Source organism: Lithobates pipiens, unplaced genomic scaffold (genome assembly GCF_037356315.1).
Source record: "Lithobates pipiens isolate NorthernLeopardFrog02 unplaced genomic scaffold, aLitPip1_a1.2 Scaffold_22, whole genome shotgun sequence".
NCBI classification, from domain to species: Eukaryota; Metazoa; Chordata; class Amphibia; order Anura; family Ranidae; genus Lithobates; species Lithobates pipiens.
In genome coordinates, this window is record NW_027507784.1 from 84,977,677 (window position 1) to 85,002,300 (window position 24,624).

At 45.0% G+C, this 24,624-nt stretch overlaps 1 protein-coding gene across 1 annotated transcript; it reads right to left on the minus strand.

Annotated features, from left to right (window-relative positions):
• Positions 1-10,950: 10,950 nt before the first annotated feature.
• LOC143925425 (uncharacterized) lies at positions 10,951-21,519 on the minus strand. Its single transcript, XM_077449978.1, has 2 exons — positions 20,829-21,519; positions 10,951-11,967 (listed from the first exon to the last, which is right to left on the minus strand). The coding sequence occupies exons 1-2, from the start codon at positions 21,413-21,415 to the stop codon at positions 11,895-11,897; spliced, it is 660 nt and encodes a 219-aa protein (XP_077306104.1). The 5' UTR covers positions 21,416-21,519; the 3' UTR covers positions 10,951-11,894.
• Positions 21,520-24,624: the final 3,105 nt, after the last annotated feature.

The following is a 24,624-nucleotide window of genomic DNA, read 5'->3' on the forward strand; positions in this document are numbered from 1 at the left end:
ACCCTCCCCATAGGGATAATCCGGCACGCAAAATTCAGTTTGCCGAGCAATGACTGTAAGCTCTTCAACTGCACTTTCCGGCGACCCTGAACCTCCCGGATCTCCCTCTGCAGGCCCTCCAGTTTGTCCAACGGCAGCCTGCATTCCATGGCCTCTGAATCGATCACTATGCCCAAAAAACTCAACACTTGCACAGGACCCTCCGTTTTTTCAGCCGCCAAAGGCACCCCGAAAATGCTCGCGATGTGCTGCAACGTGGAAAGAAGAATCGCACACACAGACGAAGCCCGGGGGCCAATGCAGAGAAAATCGTCCAAATAATGAATGATCGATTCGAGGCCAGAGACATCCCTCACCACCCATTCCAAGAACGAGCTAAACTGTTCGAACACCGCACACGAAACGGAGCAGCCCATGGGCAAACACTTGTCCACGTAAAACTGCTCCCTCCAATGACAACCCAACAGTGGAAAACTGTCCGGGTGCACCGGAAGCAACCGGAACGCCGACTCGACGTCCGCCTTCGCCATAAGCGCCCCCCGGCCGTACTTCCGCACCCACCGGACCGCCGCGTCAAATGACGTATAAGATACCGTGCAGAACTCCGGATCAATGAAGTCGTTGACCGAACCCCCCTTCGGGAAGGACAAGTGGTGAATGAGCCGAAACTTGTTCGGCTCCTTCTTGGGGACAACCCCCAGTGGAGACACCACAAGACACCCCCAAGGTTTTTCCTCAAAAGGACCCCCCATGCGACCCAGCGCAACCTCTTTGCCCAACTTGTCATCCACTACCGACGGATGCAGTAGGGCCGACTTGAGGTTCCGCGCCAACGGCGGCACCACCTGCAGGTCGCAAGGAATCCGGAAACCCACGCGGAACCCCTCCGCCAGCAGACGCGCCGCCTCCCCGTCCGGGTACTTATTTAGGAAAGGAAGCATCCTTTCCACCTTCACCGGCGTCCTCCCTCTTGTTAGAAGCGCCGCCGGCACGTTTCCCTTTCTTAAAGCACCGAGACAGCGCGTGGGCCCCCCCGCAACCCGAACAATCGTGCTTGAATCTGCAGGCACCCCCGAACTTGCACGCACCCTCGTTGAACTGCCAGCAAACTCCCCACTTCTTTCCGGCCGACAGTCCTGAGGAGGTTGTACCCCCGGCCCCCCCCTGAAAAAACGAAGGCTGGGCCCGGGCCGAGGACATCAGCCGCATCCAGAGGCTGATGTCCTTGTGATCCCACCGCAGTTCCTGACGCACCGCCTTTCGCTGCCGGAACTGTTCATCATACCGCAGCCACGCAACACCCCCGTACACCCTGTGGGCCTCCCCGATGGCGTCCATGTAGCAAAACAACGCCGAGCAGTGCTCGGGGTTCTTTTCCCCAATGACGCTCGCCAATATCGCGAATGCCTGCAACCAATTTGCAAACGTTCGCGGTATCAGCCGGTAACGCCTCTTTTCCTCATCATCCTTCTTGGTGTCATTAGGTTTGACCCGATCCAAATTGAACTTTTCTAATGGGAGCAGCGAGAATATCTCCACGTACTCACCTTTTGTAATCTTCTCCCGGACCTCCGGCTTCAAGTGCGCTCCCAGCGGGCCCTCGAAGCAGACGTACACCTCGCACCGTGCCGCGTCCCCAATTCTGACCACGTCCGACCGACCTGCCGCCACCTCCGCGACCTTGTCGCCACCGGCCCCCCCACTCGATGCCGGCCCCTCAACCCCGGATACCGCGGGTTCCACCACCGCCGCCGGCACGGCCGCAGCTGCCGAAATCGCACCCGACCCCCACGGTGCTGCCAGGGCAGGAGTGCCCGGCGCCCCCCCAAACCTCTCCACCAATGCCCGCAGGCCGTCCAGAAGCCCCTGCAGCTGCGGTGCAGGCGCCGGCATAGTCGAGCCGGGCCCCGCCCCCCGCTGCTCCCCCCCCACCGGCACCACCGGTGCCGGAGACCCCGTCGGCACCCCTTGAACCACCCCCAGCAACCCCTGCAAAGCATCAGTCAAAACATTATGCATGGACTTACCGGGCCGACCAGGCACCGCTCCCACAGCCGCACTGCCGCTCTCCACTGCCGGATCTGCCACCTCGTCTTCTGTGGACAGCTCTCCCTCCGACCGCTCCGCCACGTCCGCTTCTGCTTGCGAAGGGAGCCCCCTGGGCGATCCCCCCCCAGAGGCCGCAACGCTCCGGCGGCTGGAAAGGTGTGTCTCCACCGGGTGCGCACTCCCAGACCGGCGATGAGGACCGGACCTGTGGTGCCCCCCCGTACCGCCCTGCTCCTCCACTTGTCCCCCGCGGCGTCCCGCTTGTCCATCCGCCGGTCTGCGTCCCTTCCTCCCTGTCTCCAGCTTCCTTGCTATGCTCCTGCCGTCTTCCGCCCCTGGCACCTCTTCCACCCGAACTCCGCTCGTGCTGGGGCCCCCCCCGAGCTCCCCCACGCGACTGGTTGCCGGGCTGTGAGACGGGGAACCAGCGCAGGTACTGCCTGTGGCCCCGCTCCCCGGGGCGGGCCGGCGGCGTGTCGACCGCCCTGAACCCCGACATTCCTGCTGCCTCTTCTTCGCCGGGGGGACCGATCCGTCCCTCCCCGGGCTCCGCCGGTCACGAGGTGGCCGAGGGGCGGGGCCTGGCGAAAATCGCGCCGGCGGCCGAGACCGCCGGGCCCGTTGTACAGTCCCCCCGCCGCCCCTCGCCTCAGCACTGTCCCCCAGCAGCTCCTGCACTTGCCTGGTCAGCCATTCCGGTCCCTTCACCGCCGCCTGTGCCCGCAATCGCGCCAGCGCCGCCTCGATCGCCGCCATCTTGGATGTGGAGGAGCAGTGAACAAAGCTGCCTCCTCCTGTGATCTCTCCTCGTGCACTGGCCCCGTCTAAGCTCCGCCCCCTTTTTATATGGCTCCGCCCCCCCTCGCTTCTCTCAGTTCCTTCAGACTCCTTTTCTTCCATTGGCTCCTGGGCACCAGGTCATGCCCGCCCCTCATTACCCCTCCCCTTGGGGTCGGATCATTCCGTGGCTCCCTGGACCGTCAACACTAGGACTCGCCTTTGTTGGACCCCACATGCCTATAATTTCTATTCAAATGTGAGTTATTAATCTCATATACTATTAAAACGTCTACACTCAGAGGCACCTCCTTGTTTTTCTTTTTGTTTTTTTTTGCACTGAGTGAGAACAGCCTGCAGAGTCAGATCTTCTGATTTGTATGCTTGCTCTAAATGAGGCCCTCCGAGAACAGAAGGGATTTAATCAGTATGACAGCCAAGCAACATTTGTTTTAAAGAGTCAATTATGGTGAGATTTGCTGGTTTTAATAGGGGTAGGTGGAGTTCGGGTTTGCATTCCCTTCCTTTTGCCCTTCTTACAACTCAGTAGCTGACATTTTAGAACTACAAATAGAGTTCTGCTGCCCAGTGCTATGATGGGTCTGAACAATGAACATATAGCTATGTAATACTCAGCAACTGTAACTGACTGGGGGCTCCCTCTGAGGAAATGGGTAATATCCCTACTTGTGGCTGCAGCCTAACATACTGTAATGGCCTGGGGGCATATACTTCCCCCTTTTCACAGTCCAGTCCCCCCCCCCCCTTTAACTGGAGTGGAGTGGTGTTTTCTTGTAAGGCCTCTGTAAAATCTAAATGGCTTAAATGGTTAATGGGTGCATATCTTAATTGTATTTGTTTCTCTTCCTTCAAGCATCTCAGCTATGACTGTCCCAAAGAGCAAAAGCAAAGCAGATTTTTGTGGCGTGGACCAGTATTACTATATTGTCAGGCCAGACCTTAATTGTTACATGAGATCAGTAAACTTTATTCATGGAGAAGAGCTGGAGATCTTCAGCTTGCACCCATCCTGCAGGAATGGAGATCATTACTTGGCCTATGAGGATGACCACTTCTACATTATCAAGTCAGATGACTACCGCCGAGTTACAAACATGAACAAAGATGAAGGTGCAATTGTTTATACCCTGCACCCTGTCGAGGGGGCAGTCATTATTGTTCAGCTTTTGGATACTTCCATATCATTTTTCAGGACCGAGGGGTCTATCACCGCACAAAGATGAAGAAGGTGAAGAATTCACGCTACACCCGGAATGCAGAAATGGCCTTTATTATTTTGGTGTGAAAGATTACTACTATTTTGTGAATCCTGAGGACCAATGGGGTGGGATTAAGTACACAAGATGTACCAACTTCAACAAAAACAAGGGCGTTGAAACCTTCTCGCTCCATCCCAGCATCTACGGCTTTCTGCCTGGAGGTCTGGCTATTGCCAAGGGCCCATCCTATGGTGAGTGGGTGTGCTTCAAGACCATTGACAAAGACTCCCCTCGAATGGAAGAATCAGGTTGCCAAGAAGGTTGGATATGAGAAGGAGAAGGTATCCAATATGGAGCACAACTGGAAAGTATCAGCAACTGTCTCAGCTGAGACAGGAGGATTGGGTGCTTTGAACACTAAGGCCCAGTTTTCCCTTACAGCTGAATACGGTGGCTCTAGTACAAACACAGAGAAAGCGAATTGGAATGAGGTCACTGAAGTTGAAGAGACAATGACACTCACTGTGGAGCCACAACAAAAAGTCTACATCTTTGTCTACCAGATGGGCTTGGGAAAAGAGCCATTACTACATTGCCGTGACATGAGAATTCTTGACAAGCCTTCTCCACCTACTGATAACCCCCTTCCACATGCATGAAATTGATTCTGGATTTTCAATGTTGATGTGGCTTCAGTCACTCCTATTAGCACTGTACCATTAAAGTGGACCTGCATTAGTTTCCATACTGAACAACATAAGGCTTTCACAGGAGAGACTTTTGGCAGGTTGTACTTGCTTTCCCTGTGGTCAATGCTCTGCTGCCATACCAGTTGAGATTCCTGTGTACAATCCTGACTTTCTAACAAGTGAAGACTTGCTCAGGTGGACCATTCCTGTTTTCACTGTGTGCCCATCTGGGCATCAAGTGGAGTGCCTTTTTATTTATTTATTTTTTTCCCCTCCTGTGGGAAGACAGGATGGTAAATGTCCTAACATCCCACAGCTGCAAGTACTAGTATCCTAGTACCAGGATATCGGGAGTGGCAAGTGCAATCTACTGCCAAGCCAAGTACTTTTCTGTAAAGTAATCCAGTTAATTTGCCCTGTATGACTGATGCCAAGGTTCACTTCAAAGGACAACTTTATAATGGAAAAACATTGGCAGTCTGAGAAAGTGACCATTGAATTTGTACCATAATTCTGTTTAATAAATATGCTCTGAAATTGCATTTCCTGTGCCCTGATTAATTTAAAATTTTAAAGAATTCCACAAAACACAGCTACATTTAAACTACAACATTTTAGTGCTGTTACTTGTGTTTACAAAATCTCACCCTACTTTGCTAGTGTTGTCTGTACCCCAGGACAGCAAGATCTGTTGGCTGTCAAAATATATTTGGTATTTTTTTTTGAGTCCTAATGAAGAGGTTGGCCTTTGTTCTGTGTTGGGTTTTTATTTTATTTTTTTTCTCCCTAAATGTGCCATTTTAAAACTGGTGAGGTCAATTTAGCAGAGAAAGCAAATGGCTCCCTAGGAGGTAAGCTACACATATGGTATTGGCATATTTTGGTGATCTCTGACACATGATGGAACATGTTATGTTCACTTGAGGGAATTTCTCCTACATGTGTAGTTTACATCATTGGTAGCCATTTCTGGCAGCTAATCTTGCAATACTTCATCTATGAGTAACTGAGCACTTCAAGATACCACTTGAGTAGTTAACTCGATATGTTCAGTGATCAGTTACTTCTAGTGATGGGAAGCAGCAGTGAGCTACTAATCTCCTGGTCTTGCTAGATGTTATTGCTAGGAAACTGTTAAAGCTTGTTGCCAACTGTTATGTTTAACCACTTGCCACCCAGGCCAAGTCTCAATTCTGACATTCTCTCTCCTACATGGTTGGAGGGAGGGGGGGGGGGGGGGGGGTTGTACCATCTTGGCATTTTATGGCCTCAAACTGATGGGCAGTGAGGAATAAAGTAAATTGACACCCTTAGCCTAAAGGTGGTGATTGGGAGCCTAGCCATGTATAGGACAGTTTGTAATTTCCCTGCAACTTGTAGCAAAATGTAAAATCTACCATGATTCAACATGCCTCTCAGCAAATGGCTTGGTTTCTACTTTCCAAAATGGGGTTGTGTGGGGTGACAAAGCTTCAAGCTTTTTTGTTTACATGGAAAAATATATATAATTTTTTTTTTTTCTTGCAAAAGAAATTACTTTGTCCCCCCCCCCATTATATATTTTACAGAAGGGCTGTGACTATCTCTTCCTGGAGTTTTAGGAAGGATCCAGTTTGTACTGAAGCTCTATATAGCACAAAAGTGTTCAGCAGAGACAATTGAAATAAGTATACAGACACTTTTTTTTTTTTTTTTTTTTTCTTGTACCAGCGTCTGGCCTTGCAGGCGATTGGGTACGGCACCAGCATTCAGTTCTAACCTTCCCATGTTAAGGTTGTATTTGTGGACACAGGCGTTTCTCCACCAGTCGCTGTAGGAATTTGGACTGTTGTATCTGCCTGAAGGGAGAACAGAACAAACATTCCTTGAATCCCTCCACTTCACTGCTAACAAATTATTACACTTCAAGCAGGCTCTCTCCCCCTTTTTAGAAGTTGGGATTCTACAAGCCATTGGGGGTAAGACCCAGTGATTAGATTGCACGGTGCTACATGCGCAAATTCCATAATCAAAAAGGTGACTAAAGTGGCACACTTGTGTAATACCCCTTTCCGAATAAGGGTGACACTGAGTCCCACACAATCTTACCATGCGCCCCCCTATGTAGTCTGGACAGTTCTCCGGCTCTACGGGACTATGTGTGTGTGTGTATATATATATATAAAAAAAAAAAAAATTTCTCCTCGTAAACTATATGTATAGCTTGGTGCCCTGTCACAGAGCTTATACATCTTGACCCCATATCTGGCACACTTGCTGGAAAGATACTGTTTGATAGACAAGCGGGCAGAAAACTTTAATCAGGGACTAATCCGGTGGCATAAGCACCCTGAGGCGATTCAGTTCGCATAGGTATTGCTATACAAGTCACTCATTCATAATCAACACAGACAACTTTATCGGGAGTAAACAAGGCTGCAAACTGTTGGTTGAAGTTGTTTACGAGGGGCTGAATTTTGTAGAGCCGATCAAATCCAGGGTCATCCCAAGAACAACAGAGTTCATTATCATTGAAGTGCATGAACCGCAAGATCTGCTCATCTCGTGTCCTGGTCATGGATATAGCCATAGACTGAGTATAGCCTCGAATACAAAATATACGTAATACATATAACAGTACCATCATCCCAATTGATAATTGTCAAGAATTGGGAATTCTAAGGATATTGGGGCAGTTGCTGAGGCTGCTCCCTTGATATCCACACCCAAAAATGTTTGTTGAGGGGACTATTGCGGTACTAAATAAATCATAAAAGACTTTGTTATAAAAAAATTACAAGTAATTTAAAAAGGACAAAAAAATGAAATCCATCAAAACTTTCATATTGCTAAAATAATATACACCACAATTTAATAAACTACCGACGGGTAAGCCCGTAAGGTTTCTATTGAAGAGGGGTACAGAAACGTTTCCTCTACCGGTTTCGCGGCGAACCGCTTCTTCAGGAGGATAGTCTACAGAGTAAATAAAAATATTTGCAAATAATCAAATAGCAGCAAATCATATAATGACATAACAGAAAAGTTACAGTAATTTAAATAGCGAGGGGGTCAGCTCACCCACAAAGGAGGAAGCAGTAGATCACAGGACCCATCGGTTTCCTCCCACGGCAGATGCGGGGGGTTGTAAAGGACTCTTTTTGTGGATATCAAGGGAGCAGCCTCAGCAACTGCCCCAATATCCTTAGAATTCCCAATTCTTGACAAAACTGGTCATGGAGGCAGAGAACACGTGAATATGGAGCAATATGACCGCAACTCACATTTTAGTTATGCCCATGAGGAGGGATAGGTCCAGGAAGGTCTTAAATTCGGAGACCGTAATAGGTCTCCAATCTCTGGCAAGGGTCAACTGGGGATAAGCGGCGATGAATTGACCAGCATGCAAATCGCTTTGGTCCACAATAGATCTATAGAGATCTTCTGTGAAAAACATACTAAAAATCTAGTGGCGTAAAATCAACTATTTCCACCTGAATTCCAGGTTGGCCAGTGAATGGGGGAAGTACGAGTACTGCAGAAGTGGTTGAGTCCCAATTAGGATTGGCACCTGCAGCAGGAAGGGCACTATGGGCTCGACGAGCCTGTGTTTGTCCTCCTTGGTGGCAGCGGGACACTACTCGTGCTAGCCATCTCACCAGCTTGAACTGCACTTATGGGACTCTCCATGTTACCAAGAGTTACTGCAGTGCTGACTGTATGACCAGGGTGTACTAGGCCACTAGTTCTTGCCAGTTCACCAGAAGGATGAGCGGCACTAGTACTGTCTGTCTGCTCAATACAAGAGCCCTCCATTCTTGCACCTCAATGACAGCAGAAGAACGGGGTCGGTACGCCTGACCTTGGCAGGTACCACAATTCCGTCATCAGAGCTATCTGTCAGGGTGCCGCTGCTGTCTACCGATTCGTATTCTGAATCTGACAGATGGGTGACTTCCTCTTCACTATCTGTCATGCTCAGAAACGTGTAGGCCTCTTCACTACTGTACCTTTGATTTGACATTTCTGTCTCTAAATTTACTGGTTTAGTGTTTTTGTAAGTGACAGGGATCGATTGATACTGCACTTGGCTGGGCTGGGCAGAAGGGCTAAATGCAGGTGCTAGCAGGTATTTGGGCTGATCCGGCTAACGCTGCATTTTTGGGAACCCTAAACTGCTGGGGACGCTAGTATAGATCTGATCAGATGTCGATCTGTTCAGACACTATACTACTAAAGGAGGTGTATGGTGCGTGCGTGGGTGTTGGCGCTATTGGCACTAATCTGAAGCTGCCTGGGGCGATGCAGGCCCTATCTGACACTAAAACTGACGTCACCCGCCAGGTACATCCAAGTCTATTTGATCAAATCTACTGTGTTATTCAGTAAGTATTATCAATTAGGGTTTTATTTTTTGTGTACATGCATTTTAACAGTAGTTTGTGCACAATAGTTGCAGATCCGTGACAACCTCCAAGTTCTCTTGCAGACAGAATGTTAGACCTCTAGATAGTATTTGAGTTTCTGCCTGAGTCAAGGAATGCCATGAATGCGAAGAAAGGTTACACTTAGTTGTTCGGTTGGGTCTGTATAATGTGACACCATTTAAATTTCTACAAAAATGTACAAACATGAAATAGTACACAACATTAAGTCAAATTATCTGATATGCAAATTCCAAACGCATTTCAACCTACGTGGTCAAAGTCTTCCTCAGGGGATTAATTTTCTTTTTGTCAAAAAATAATTATTTACACTTATTGACAAAATGTCATAAAATATAGAAAAACTATTTTCTTTGTATTATCAAAAAAAAGTAGAATTTTCATGTGGTATAATTACCAATGCAGGGTGTAGATAAACAATTTCCTGACCAGAGTTCCTCTAAAATCGATCAGATGGTCCCGTGTGTTCGCACCACGGGCATTCAAAGGAAGAACGAATCCACCCCTAATGTGACATACAAGGAGTCGCACTGGAGAACAGCCAACAAGGAATGTGATGGATAGAGGGGTCCTGCAGCAAAACCCCAATAGGTATCATCCAATTATAACATGATTTTCAGTTCAAATTTATTCTAAAAAAGGAATTACCTATTTGTTGTATATAATGCTAATGATTGCCACATGTTAAATTAAGAATATCGTATGTTTTAGTGAATTATGTTTGTGATGGGATGAGAGTGAATGATATGAATAGCTGAAAAAATACCAAAAAGTGATGGAAATGATTGCCACAATTATGAAAGGGTGATGCCCATAACTGTGTGAAAAAGTGATGAAGAGTTTATTGGTATCGAGTGGGGGAAAAAACATAATGCTTGAAGTGATTAAATATGGTGAAACAACATGATGGGACAATGCATCAATGACATGGTTAATAGTTTTGCCTTGGGGTTCCCATTTAGTATTGGTAATATCTACAAGTACTTAATAGTTGTTGGAAGAAGGTATTTACTAATTATCTGTCACTGACTGTGTTGATGCTGTTTATTTGCATATCTTATAAATTTGTTTGAGCACTATTGAAAATCACTTCAACCAAATCCTGGTTGTTTGTCTGGAATCTGGCTGACCAATCCCATTTTGAGTTTCTTGCTGAAAGTAAATTGAAGAAACAATAGTAATAGTACTTGAACTTAATCACATTGCCAGGTGTGCCAGTAGAGGCGGAGGCCATTCTTGGGGTTGAGAGGCAGAGTAACGGACTGAACAAAACTTAAGCAGCTTCTTAGGGGGTGTCTCTACATTAAAAAATGTGACATGCATAGTCAGCTGCTTCTCATGATGATCATTCCCGTAATAGAGCTTGGACCATGCTCACTGCCTCTACCGAAAGGCAAATGATGCTCCACGCTTACCATGGTGCTTACATTCCTCTACAAAGATCTTACCTTATGGGTCTGGATCAACCATTTCAGTCCACCATCCCAATGTTTTGTGGGCAGATCTTGAAGATTTATATACCTGGTAGCATGTGTTCTGGACCTAGGATAAAGAGCTTTACAACCAATTGAAGATTTTCAATTATAGAGTACTAAAATTGTGAACTTCCCCTGAAAACCTAGGATTTTAACAAAGAAATAAAAATTTTAAAGATTTTTGCGAAAATGTAATTCTGTAATTTTGCCAACATCATACTGCCCATTTAACTACCAACACATGAAAAAGCAACATACACAGTGAAATGTATACACATCGTGAAATTTCAAAGCCATTTTATTTAGGAAAGTGCAAATTAAATTAATATAAAAAAGATACAACTCCTGTGAAGCTGGAGGCAGTGGGATTTTAGTAGGTGGCTGGGAATAGTAAATCAAGACAATACGGGATTTTTTTTGTCACCCAAGCCAAGCACATAGTGCTAGATGTATAGGCTCTGCGCCGGCTGCAGGGTCAATGAGACAGGCTCTTCCGTCTCCATAGTCTGGCTCCACCGTTGTTCCTCTGCCTCAGAGCTGACCCTTCATATTCGGCAGACAGAGAGAACTGTGCTTTTGTCAGCAAACATATCATTTCTCCCACCTCCAAGCCCATTTAACCCAACACCTTCTAATCGCAATGAATGCTGGACCTCTTTTGCTCCTTATATCCAGCTTTCCCGGTGATCCTATTTCACCAAGTAACTGGTGTCTTTGTTTCATTACTGATGGTCTTAATGTGCTGCCAGGCTCCAAAAATTAACCTTTAACAATGGCCAGTCTGCCAGGGAGAACATTTGTAATGCTTGGGTGGAATTTTTACCAAAATGTGTACCTAAATCCATACACCGATAAAACACTGGGCTTCACAAAGTACTAATACCAGTAATCGCTGTAGTATTTTTTTGCTCTTCATGGCAAAGTAATAGATGCCCTTTTGGGAGTCTGGATGCAGAGCACATTTGGTACCTTCATTATAAGTGTTCATATTGGTGGTAATCCGATAAACTTCACAGCTCTAGTAGATAATATAAAAATAGTCATCAGCCGAGTGGTAATGATCACCTCCTTGGCATTCCAGATGCAAAGTATTTACCACACCACCTTCACCAGTAGTCATATTGGACACACACTGGAAAGATTTGCCCTTAATGATATGAAAGAACCCTTCCTCAGAGGCCAGGTAATGATCTCCATGTCCTCAGGTAGGGGGCAGGCCAAACACTTCAAGGCCCTCACTTTTGCATAAGTCCATTGCTCTCATGTAGCAGCCAAGGTTGAATTTGACAACGTAGTAATATTTGTGGTCTGTGCAGAAATGGACCTATGAAGACTCAAGGAGAAAAAAGAAATCAAAAGGAACTCTGAACAATAATTTGAATTCTTTCCCATAAAAGTTTGAATAAATAAAGTAAAATAAATATGCATACAACCAACTTTGTAAGTTATATACATTTTTTTTTAGACACACTGACTGCTAACATATGTTGGTCCTGATCAAGGGGCAATGATGTTGAGCTAAATATGCGGGCAGCCAGCCATAGTGAAACCTGCAAAGGAGTGTTTTTACAGCTTGGAGGCAGCAGAGAATTGCAAGCATTGCCAAGCATGGCAAGCAAAAGCAGCATATATTTTACTTTAGTATGGGCAAAGTACAGGATTGCTTTAACACTCAGGCTGCATTCATGCCTGAGCATAGCATCTTTGAAGCCTTTTTCCAGTGTTTTTTCCTGTAATTTTGGCAGTTTTTTGCAGCGTTTTTTAGCTTTGACGTTTTTTTATTAGCCAATAGAGAAAACTATCATCTGTTGCATCATTTGTTGCTCGGTTTTTCAGCTTTTTAGCATTTACATCAGCTTTTATTTTATTTTTTTATTATTATTATTCTTTCTTTTTTTCTTCTAGGGTAAGGAGTTAAAGTTAAGGTTAGGATTAGGAGCAGGGGTTAATATTTTATTTATTAAACGTAAGGAGGAAAAAAGTGCATAAATATAAATAAATGAATGAAAAAACGAGCTAGCTGCACACCCCTAAGTATTCTAGAGAGAATAAAAAAAGAAGAGTTCCCTTTGGGGTTTTCAGGCAGCAACAAGAAGCAGAGATAAATCCGTAAAAAGTTATATTTATTTTATTGATTCAACGGCTTATTTGCCATCATAGATTAAAAATATAGGCTCTGGTATATAATATTATAGCATATCAGTGGATAAACAGTATATGCAACATTTAATACAAAATAGGTTACAGGAACAATTTACAAGTACAGCACTTTTTCAAAAGTTTTTAATCTATGATGGCAAATAAGCCGTTGAATCAATAAAATAAATATAACTTTTTACGGATTTATCTCTGCTTCTTGTTGCTGCCTGAAAACCCCAAGGGGAACTCTTCTCTTTTTTTATTCTCTCTAATATTTTATTTATTATTAATTTTGTTAGGGTTAGGGTGTTAATAATAATAAATACATGTAAAATAAAAATCATAAATAATAAACACAATAAATGAATAATAGATAAATATCTAATAATAAATAAAATAATTACCCCTAACCCTTAAATAAAATAATAATAATAAACACTACAACACAAAATAACATAAATAAATGTAATGCATTTTAGGTTAGGGGTTAATTGTTATTTATTTGAACATATTTTGTTATTTATTTCTGAATATTTTAAATTATTTGTGCATTTGTTTTATATTTATTCATATTTTACTCATTTCAATCTTATTTTTTTTTTTCATTTAAGCAGAAAATCACGCAAAAACATGCATCAAAACACATGAAAGCACCGAATGTGCAAATCACACATTTCCATTAATTTCTAGGGGAATAAAAATGCACCAAAAACGTGCAAATCTGCCCAATGTGAGCTATAAACAACACTCATGAATTTTTTTGAGATTCAGGCAACTTGGAGTGGAGATGTGAACCAGCTAGCAAGTCAATGCAACAACCACTCAGCTCTTGCACCTCATTCAATTAAATCAGGAGAGGACTCCACCATGCACTGACTTAACCCATAATCTTCATTGTAAAATTCAGTTGGCTTCTGTGTTGCCCCAGAGCCACAACAGTCTGCATTTCTGAGCCTTCAGATTTCACCCTCATCTGTATTTCAGCAATGCTTCAGATGATCAAGACATGGCATCTGGAGTTCAGAGACACCCACTCCATATCCAAAGTCCACACTTTTCCCCCAACAGCCAACGTCACATACCAATTAGGACAAGGTCCAGTCATAGCTGGCTGCAAGGACACTGCATGTCCCCCTCATCAGCTGTCATCTTAAAGAAAAATAAAACCCCCAAAAAGGACCTGCATGCCCCTGATAAAATAGGTTTTAAACCATGGTAACAACCTGAGTCATCTACAAAAAAAGGCTAAAGCTTCAAAATGTTGGAAGAGTGAAGGAAAGGGTCTGAACAACGATTCAAGGCTCTATTACAGGATTCCCTGCCCCCCCCATTCAAAAATATAAAAACCCAAAAGAGAAGTGTGCCGAAGTACAGTGCACGGAGTCCTCTTCCTAAGAAAGGACAGCCATGTATGCGGCACGTAGTGTACTCTGGCACGTCACCAGCTGCTCACCTTTTTATAGCATTGGGTGGCATGGTGCCACAGCAGGAAGAGGGACACGATCCCATGTATGCCCAGGACCCGCACACACACCCGAAGCCCACTTACCTGACTGTGTGCTCCTCTCCGGTGTTCTCCGCAGCCGCTCCTCTCCTGCACACCGCTCTACTCCTCTTACTTCCTGTTTCCTCTCTCAGGTGAAATGGGAGAGAGAAGACAGGAAGTGACATCTGAGTCAACTCAGATGTCAATCAAACTGCCCGCCCGGCCGTAGTAACACATACTACAGCGCCGGGCGGAAGCTACTCAGCGCTTCAGAAAGCGCCCTGAGGCAGGCTAAACGCCCGCAAATGAAGCGCCACGCCTGCAATCTCATGATTGCATTGGCGTGGCGTTTCCCGGCGTGCACTGTTACCGGCGCTCGAGCACTTCCTTAAAGAACTTTTTTTTTTTTTTTAAAGGGGCAGTTTTAAAACTTTTTTTTTTTTTTTACATTTTTATTTTTTTTTTTGTGACCACACAGGGGGGGCGGCGCCCGGGCGCCCCCTATGGACGGGCCGCCACTGAGGAGCGCAGGGTCTCTAACATCCACCAGCTCCATGATGTCGCAAACAGTTTGCTGAAGACAAGCAGACTAAGGGCATGGATTACTGAAACTATGTCCTGTGGTCTGATGAGGCCAAGATAAACTTATTTGGTTCAGATGGTGTCAAGTGTGTTTGGCGGCAACCAGGTGAGGAGTACAAAGACAAGTGTGTCTTGCCTACAGTCAAGCATGGTGGTGGGAGTGTCATGGTCTGGGGCTGCATGAGTGCTGCCGGCACTGGGGAGCTGCAGTTCACTGAGGGAACCATGAATGCCAACATGTGCTGTGATATACTGAAGCAGAGCATGATCCCCTCCCTTTGGAGACTGGGCCGCAGGGCAGTAATCCAACAGAACGACCCCAAATGCACCTTCAAGATGACCACTGCCTTGCTAAAGAAGCTGAGGGTAAAGGAGATGGACTGGCCAAGCATGTCTCCAGACCTAAACCCCATTGAGCATCCGTGGGGCATCCTCAAATGGAAGGTGGAGGAGCGCAAGGTCTCCAACATCCACCAGCTCTGTGATGTCATCATGGAGGAGTGGAAGAGGACTTCAGTGGCAACCTGTGAAGCTCTGGTGAACTCCATGCCCAAGAGGGTTAAGGCATTGTTGGAACAATTATGGTGGTCACACAAAATATTGACACTTTGGGCCCATTTTGGACATTTTCACTTAGGGGTGTACTTACTTTTGTTGCCATCGGTTTAGACATTAATGGCTGTGTTTTGAGTTATTTTGAGGGGACAGCAAATTTACACTGTTATACAAGCTGCACACTCACTACTTTACATTGTAGCAAAGTGTAATTTCTTCAGTGTTGTCACATGAAAAGATATAATAAAATATTTACAAAAATGTGAGGGGTGTACTTACTTTATTGAGTGACTGTATACAGCAGCAAAGAGGCACCAAGGGCACCAAATGTTTCTGTGCTGAGTGCACTCCTAGCGCAAAGGCTGAGCTGTCAAACACTGGCTTCTGATCATCCAACCACCGTGATAGCTAATCCCAGTGCTCAAGTAATCTGGGGCTGGGTGGAAAGGGGTTTATTTCCTGGTATACCAGTTTATATCCTGGTATGTGAATATGCCTCCTGTACCTAAAGCCCCATAGCTGTATATCTGCAGTGTGAGATCTAAGGCACTGCTGCCTCTGACTGCTAGTCTCAGGACATTTGGAGTGAGATTTGGTGATGTTGCTGCTGCACTGCTCACTTTATTCCTTGCTAGAGGCTGCGACATGAGGAAGCAAAGCTCAGCCTCTACCAAGATGGCTGCCTCCACACAGAGACACAATGCAGAACAAGCCAGTAATGGGGAAAAGATCAGCTGCAGGAAGACCACAGGTAACACTAGCAGGGTCGTTGCTACCACTAGGCAAACTAGGCAGCCGTCTAGGGCACACTGCTGCCTAGGGCGCCAGGCAGGGCCAGATTAAGAACATCATGGGCCTGGTGCTGAGAATTTTGGTGGGGCATTTTATAAACAATAAATAAATAAGAATGCAAACTATTTTTTGTTATAACAAATTAAATTAAAGAGAGAGAGGGAGGATGAGAGAGAGAGAGAGAGAAAGGGGATGAAAGAGGTGTGAGGGTTAAGAGAGGGAGGATGAGAGAGAAAGGGGGGATGAGAGAAAGAGGATGCACATGAGCATTTGTGGGAATGACATCAATGAAGCTACTTGTACATTATGGCATAACCAACCCCAGGGCCTCTAAAAAGTAGTAATGTTAGAAAAGTTTACTACCGCTTTAATATCACAGGAGCCTCTCATGGGGCCCCCTACTGACCCTGTGGCCCTTGGGCAGTGCCTAAGTGCATAGTTGTCAACATTTCAAAAATATTTCAAAAATATTTTCAGGGACACTTTTTTATACAAGTGTTATATTTAGAGTAGCTGACATCCCCTATGTTCCTCTATACATCACAATAGTAATTACAATATTAAATAAGTACTAATAATGGGGCAAAACAAATATGAGGACTGTGAGATTTCCTTTAGTTGGACTGACAAAAGTGCCCATTCTGGAGCTGGTAACATTGAGGATATTCCGTATAATTTTAAAGAACAGTTTTTGTGGGTAAGAGTACAAAGAGAAGAAAGAGGGGGCGCCTCTGGGTGCAGATTTTTTTCAAAAGTTTATTCACAATTTCTTAGTAACAAAAGAATTAGAGAGCTCTGCATGTGGAATTTCCCTCATAAATAAACTAAGACATTTCCTTCTGGACTTGACTGTTTAGATACAGAATCATTCTGTATTCATCATTTCCCGTTTTTATGTAGACAGCCCTCCCCCTCCTTGCTGGGGCATATTATTATATGATTTTTGCACCTTAACTTGTCTTTGTGGGTAAGAGTAGGAGGAGGGGAGGAGTATGGATGGTATAAAAGGGGGAAGTATGTGCAGGTGAGGGAGAGGAATGTGGAGGGTCTAACAGTGGGCACTATGTACAGGAGAGGAGTGGAGAGGGTATGGCAGAAGGCACTATGTACAGGAGAGGAGTGTGAAGGGTATGACAGTGGGCAGTATGCACAGCAGAGGACTGTAGAGGGTATGACATTGGGCACTATGTATAAGAGAAGAGTGTGGAGAGTATGACAGTGAGCAATATGTACAAGAGTGCGGAGAATATGACAGTGGGCACTATGTACAGGAAAGAAGTGTGGAGAGTAGGACAGTAAGCAGTAATTACAGGAGAGGCGTGTGGAGGGAGGGTATGACGGTGGGCACTATGTATAGGAGAGGAGTATGGAGAGTATGACAATGAGTAGTATGCTTATAATAATTATTTGTATATTACTTATGATAATTAACCCCTTGTCACCCAGGCCCATTCTGAGACTTCTCTCCTACATGTAAAAATCATCTTTTTTTATGCTAGAAAATTACTCAGAACCCTCAAGCATTATATATTGTTTTAGCAGACACCCTATGGAATAAAATGGTGGTCTTTGCAACTTACACGATATTTGCGCACTAATTTTTCAAACTTTTTTTGAAAAGAAACTGTTTCATTCATTAAAAAAAACACTAAAGTTAGCACGATTTTTTGTTGTGTACTAAGCGATGTTTTACATTTTTTTTACAGATTACATGTTTAGAGTTACAGAGGAGGTCTAGTGCTAGAATTATTGCTCTCGCTCTAACGATCGTGGCGTATGTAACCTGTGTGTATCTGGCTCTGATACTAACCAGTGCCTACCCAGGGACTGAGCAGAATCTCTCCCAAGCCTGTCCCCACACAGTCTGCTGCAAAGTGTTCCAGCTTGTATTTAAACTGGCCGCTCTGTATGTAGCTTCTGACAGGCTGCGCAAGGAGTCCTGTATCTCCGGAACCATAGATGATAGCAGCCCCATATTTTAACCAGTGCTGGAGTGGGTCTTTAGCTACCTACCCCCCAAATGTGGGGTCTCTGTGACTCCTGATCGCCGAGCTACAATCCTCAAAGTCAATCTTTTTTTTTTTTTGGGCAAATGGGCCTATCTTGAGAAAGGGGCCTGGAGCTGCAGCTCCAATAGCCCCTATGTTAATCCGGCCCTGGCGCCAGGCCCCACTAAGCCTCAACATCAGCCGTCGCACTGTTCACACATAGTGTCAGAGGCGCAGCGGCGGCAGAGGACTGTGTCTGTGTCCTGACTCCCGAATGAATGGAAGCAAGCAAACATGATGGGCACTGGTCGGCTGCATTGATGGGTGCCGGTGAGGCTTTATTTGATGGGCGCTGGTGAGGCTGCATTTGATGGGCGCTTTGTTAAAAAGGTGGGGTATACATGGGCAGGGCAAAGGGGGTGGAGCCAAGGGGGGCGGCAAAATTAGGTTTCGCCTAGAGTGTCAAAAATCCTTGCACCAGCCCTGAATACTGGTGCTTTACTCTCTGCCTATCTTTTTTGGATACAACTTCTAGAGTTATATAAAAACTGTTGCTGGAATTGGGCTTTAATGTATCATCACTTGGTTAAAGACCATTGGATTGAACGTCTAAATTTAATTGAATGAATCTAAAACTACCCAGTCCACTGGGTGACAAGGCTGCTACATGAATTCACTGCAGAACAAATAGCACTGGCACCCTGTTAAAGGAAGTAGAATAGCATCTCTACTGGCAGGATCAACATAAAACTATGTTACAAAGGACTAAAAAAAACTTTGTTGGAGTGTAACTAAGTGTAGCGGGGTCTCTTTAAGGACTATAAAACTACTGGTTCCCAGGATGTTTGGAGTTATGCCCCAGAGACTCATGGGGGAGGGCATATAAGGAGGGGGAGAGGCCTAGTTCGCTCTCTTTTTTTAGACACCCCCCCCCTCTCCTAGCAAGAGGAGGTCTGTGCTGAACTGCTGGAGGCACAAGGCCTGAAGCCTGGGCCTTGTGCTCTTTTCCAAAGAGCCCTCTGCCAGCCTAGCTGCACCTGAGAGACATTTTCTCATCCTTGCTGCAGTACACCAGAAGGATTGAAGACTCGGAAGTCGGTGGATTCCTGTTCCTAGACGAATCGGCGGAGGAAACGGACTTGGACTTGTCCGGGTGGTGAGAGCTGTTTAAAGACAGATACTTTATCTTTATTATTCGTTTGGATTACAAAGTTGTTCTTGAAGTGCACCACCGAAAGATTGCTAGCGAATATTGTTTCACTGGACTTCCATCTAGATCAGTCAGGCCTGACTGCATAGGTAGATAGTGCTGGGTGTTAGTTTACCCATGCGGGGAAGTAGCTGAAAAAGGGCAGCGCTAGAGTTGCATAGCAATACTTTATTATGCTGATTACTCTGTTTATCTTTATTACTGGTTACTGCAGGGACCTGCTTATGTGTTGCAAACCAAATGTTCGATTCATGTTATTCCTTTTATAAAACAACAAGTAAAGTCAGTTATATACTTTCAAAGATTGTCTATGAGCTTGAGTTATCCACCCACGCACACACACATATTTAGAGTATAAGCGATTTAATGTGTATTGCTAGATACTAACTGTGCCAGAGTGGGTAGAGCAGATTGCCGGGGGGGGGGTTGGCGGAGCTGTGCTCAGGGCCCAAACCAAACTTGCGGCCCTCTTAAGTGAGGGTATCGCTATATAAGGGAAAAACTTTTTTTTAGTTTTGGATAGAGTGGAGCAGGGTTAGAACCCCTGCGAGGTTTTTATTGCTGCCTGTGTCCCCATTAGGGAGATTCACCCTCTCTATTTGTCCTGTTTACTGTGATCATCAAAAGTGAAAGTAAAATAAAATCAAAATGTTTGGGTTGTTGCTAGAACAGTAATATGGGAAATCTTCCAGTGGGACAGTACTTCTGGTGACAACCAAGGATTCGCTCAACTTATTCTTTTCATTTCCTGTTTTGAATATAGGACAGGAAGTGAAGGGAAATATCCCCAATGGAACACAGAGGTTTAACTTCATCTAAACACAGCAACTCCTAAAAGGCTACAGTATGTGTACATGGGCACACAGGCTTTGATGGGGTTGAGTTAAGGAGCTTTGGAAAAAAAGTACACAAAGCCCTAAAATACACTATATTACCAAAAGTATTGGGACACCTGCCTTTACACACATGAACTTTAATGGCATCCCAGTTCTAATCCGTAGGATTCAATATTGGCCCACCCTTTGCAGCTATAACAGCTTCAACTCTTCTGGGAAGGCCGTCCACAAGGTTTAGGAGTGTGACCATTCTTCCAGAAGCAAATTTGTGAGTTCAGGCACTGATGTGAATGAGAAGGCCTGGCTCATACTCTCCGCTTTAATTCATCCCAAAGGTGTTTTATCAGAATTAGAGCAGAGACTGTGAGCCAGGCCTTCTCGTCCACATCAGTGCATGACCTCACAAATGCGCTTCTGGAAGAATGGTCATACATTCCCATAGACACACTCCTAAACCTTGTGGATGGCCTTCCCAGAAGATTTAAAGCTGTTATAGCTATAAAGGGTGGGCCAGTATAGTGTATATGATATGGATGAGAGGGAGATGTCCTTGCCAGTGCTTGGTTAACCCATTAAAGCATTTAATTTGATTTACTAGACACATACCTCAGTTTATCACTCAGGGCAGATTTTTCACACACAGTGTCCCGGGATGTCTCCCCACAGCAGGAATAGGAGCGTTTGGTGTAAGTCCCGCTATGCTTCATGGACTCTGAAAATGCCCATTCAATGTCCCAAACTGAAACAGGACACAGCTTATATTGTTGAGAAGTTTTCAATGTTTCATCATTCTCTTCAACGGTGTGTCCATAACCCAAAAGGTGTGCGACTTCATGGATAATGGTCATCGGTTGTGACTCAGTCCCTTGGAATATATGCTGCCTCCAAAATGGTGGACACAAGTAGATGATTTCTGTCTCCGTCATTGGAAAAACATAAGCAATTGTGTTTTTTTGATGTTCTCCTCTTTTGAACACCACTTTTTGCAGGTGACTGATCAGTTCCTTCACCAGATCCATGCTGATTAATTCAGAGGGATGGAACTCCCTCTGGTCACCAAACTTCTCTGGATTATCCACCAGCAGGTGGTCCTTCTTCTTCAGAGCATCATTGAGGATGTTCAGGGCTCGTTGTTTGGCTCCATTGGCCTGTTTATTCTCCTTTTCAGTGAGTGAGTTTGAATTAGAATACATTATCGTTCTGTGTTGGGTGCTTCCCTGCTTATCCAAATCTCCGTTCCATGTCAGCTAGTTTATATACTACGTGTGACATAGACGTATCTATGGAAAATCCCATTGTACCGTTTTCATTGTTTACAAAATGATACATGTGCCTTTCACTTTCGCATTGGTATCTGAGAAAAGCAAACTGAAACTCTCTGCGGGCTCAATAAAGTAATAAAGTATTGTTCTGTGTTAGCCATAAATTGATGCAGAAAGTTTGGCATCCATGTAATACCTTTTATTGGCTAACCTAAGTATTTAAAGATGCAAGATTTTATCTAAGATCAATTTAGTATCTGTTCATATCAGTATATTTAGGAAAATCCAGTGGGGGTGCTCCACCATCATTCTTTGCCTGGGGTGATGGGCTGTAGACAGGGGACTGGGCCAGAAATTTGGCCCTAGACTTCAACCAGACCAGGCCCACTTACATTTTGAGTGTCCCATCAGCACTCCCTTGCATCAGAGTGTCCCATTACCAGCCCCCTTACATCAGAGTGTCCCATCAGCACCCCCTTACATCAGAGTGTCCCATTACTAGCCCCCTTACATCAGAGTGTCCCATCAGCACCCCCTTACATCAGAGTGTCCCATCACCAGCCCCCTTACAACAGAGTGTCCCATTACCAGCCCCCTTACATCAGAGTGTCCCATCACCAGCCCCCTTACAGCAGAGTTGCCCACTGAGCTATCGGCCCACCGGGAAACTCCCTGTAGTCCCAATGGCCAGTACATGCCTGGCTGTAGAGTGTTCCTGCTAAAATGATAGAGGTCCTGAGGGATCTCCTTCATTGGAATGAAACACTGGGTAAGGTGGAGGTTGGGAGCATTTCCCTGATCTGGAGGATTTTGAAGGGTCAGGTCCTGATTTGAGTCATGCTACCTGGTCTTGCTGAGTGCTGGTAAGGAAGAGAGCCCACATTGGTCTTATTGTTCTTAATATCGCTATGGGTTTGGAACCCCACTGTGAGAATGAGCGCTAGGTCAAGACATCTCTTGGTTTTTCCTGCACCTTGCCTCATGGCCAAGACCTTTTGCCCGAGACTGGAGCAATTTTTACTACCGAGCCATTCTATAGCACTTAATTATTTTCTCTCCACATGTGTGTGTCACTTTACCTTTTTTTGTGTGTTTTCACTCCACAGGATGGTAGGGTATGGATCTTCTGGCCTACCTTAAAGCCCAGGGGGACATGTTGTGCTGCCTCACCAGTATATGGGCAATGCAGTTGTATTTCTGTATACAGCCTATACTGTTCTTTAGATAATTGATTTTTGTTATGCTGCTGCCTTGTGACTATTCTTTTTACTGATTATTTTCTGTATTTCCTTGTCTTCTTGGGATGTCATTTCCCTTTCCTTTGTTTGGGCTTCTATAATCCTTCCTTCTTTCAAGATGCACATTTAAAGGGATTGTAAAGGTTTTTTTTTTTTAAATAAAAATAACAAAACATGTTATACTTACCTGCTCTGTGCAAGGCTCCTCCTCTTCATTGGCCGCTTTCCCTGGGGGCACCCATGTGGGCGCACTCCCGAGTCCTGCTGCTGCGCCCTTCGACACAGATAGCAGGACTCGGTCCGCTCCCGTGTCACTGGATTTGATTGAACAGCAGTGGGAGCCAATAGCTCCTGCTGCTATCAATCTATCCAATGAGCACCTGAGACATCGGCTGGAGTCGCTGGGCTAGGATCGGCTCAGGTAATAAAAGGGGGGGGGGGCTACGGAGGCAGCTGGAGATGCATTAAGATGAAAAAAAACTTGAGACTTTACAACCCCTTTAAGCTTCGAAAGCCAATACTCATTTTGACCATCTTAAAGTCTAAGTTCACCTTTCTGTTCATGCCAGACCTGTATTTAGGTTGTAAAATGTAACATGTTCAGCAGCCTCCCCCTTTCCCCTGATCCCTCCCCCCCAGTGACAGTAGGCAGGTCATTTTCTTCCTGCACCTGCATACTTACCAACTGTCCCAAATTTCCTGGGACATTCCCAGGATTTAGATCCTTTTCCAGGATTTCGCCATTCCTGGGAAATGCCCTGGGGAATTCTTATTTTCTCGATTTTTTTTTCTGCCGCCGCTAGAGGTCCATGGCCGACGGAGACAATGTCTCCACCGGCCGCCATTTTCCAGAAGACCTCAACAAACAATTACTGTTTAGTAATGGTCGGGTGGCTACCAATAGAATTTGATCTGTGGCATCGCCCACCTCCCGCCCCGCTGCCGTCTGTCTGTGACCTGATGTGGGAAGGGGCGTGGGTGGACGGTGCCGCAGCTCAATTGCTATTGGCAGCCACCTGGCTATTTTGTCCCATTCTGTTTAAAGCTGCCATTACCAACAAAGGATTTTTTACAAAGTATTAAATACATTTCAGTTAGCGTATTCAATAGTTTTTCCCTGTGTCATTCCATTTTATTACACATACCTTCATTTCTGAACTTATTTGTTTTGGTTTCTTTGCATGTATGGATTGCATGGGTTGTTACTGACATGTGGGGAAAATGTCAATCATACCTTTAGAAACCTATTTACCTAGAAAAATGGTGACATGTTCACTACTTATTTTACCCGCTGTAAGTACAACAGATCCCAAAAGAGTTTAGATCAGTTTACATGAGGATGAGGTTCTCCACAATGATGTCAAACAAACGTTGTCACTATATTTAAAACAAAAAAGTCGTGCTCTGCAACTAAGATAGTAAATACAGTACATTTCCTGCTTCCCCTAGCCCTAATGTACACGGGACGCTGAGACAACTTCTTCTGAACGATTTTTTGGACAGCTTGAAACCGGCATTTAAAAATGCCCATTTAGCTGCGTTTGCATGCCTCCGTTAGTCGGGTTTAGCTGCGCTTTGCCACGTTTGCGTCTAGGAGCGTTTATTTAAGATAACATTATAAGACCCCCCCAAAGCACAAAAAAACAGTATTATTTAACTATTTAAGCCATTTTCTGAGACCAGAGTGAGTAGCAGCAGCTGAGAGACCTGTAGTGTACTTGTTTCTACCTCAATTTTGGTGCTTTTACTATGGATCCCATCGTGAGGAAATTAACCACTTACAGACCGGACCATTTTGCTGGTCAAAGACCAGACCACTTTTTGCGATTCAGCACTGCGTCGCTTTAACTGACAATTGCGCGGTCGTACGACGTGGCTCCCAAACAAAATTGACATCCTTTT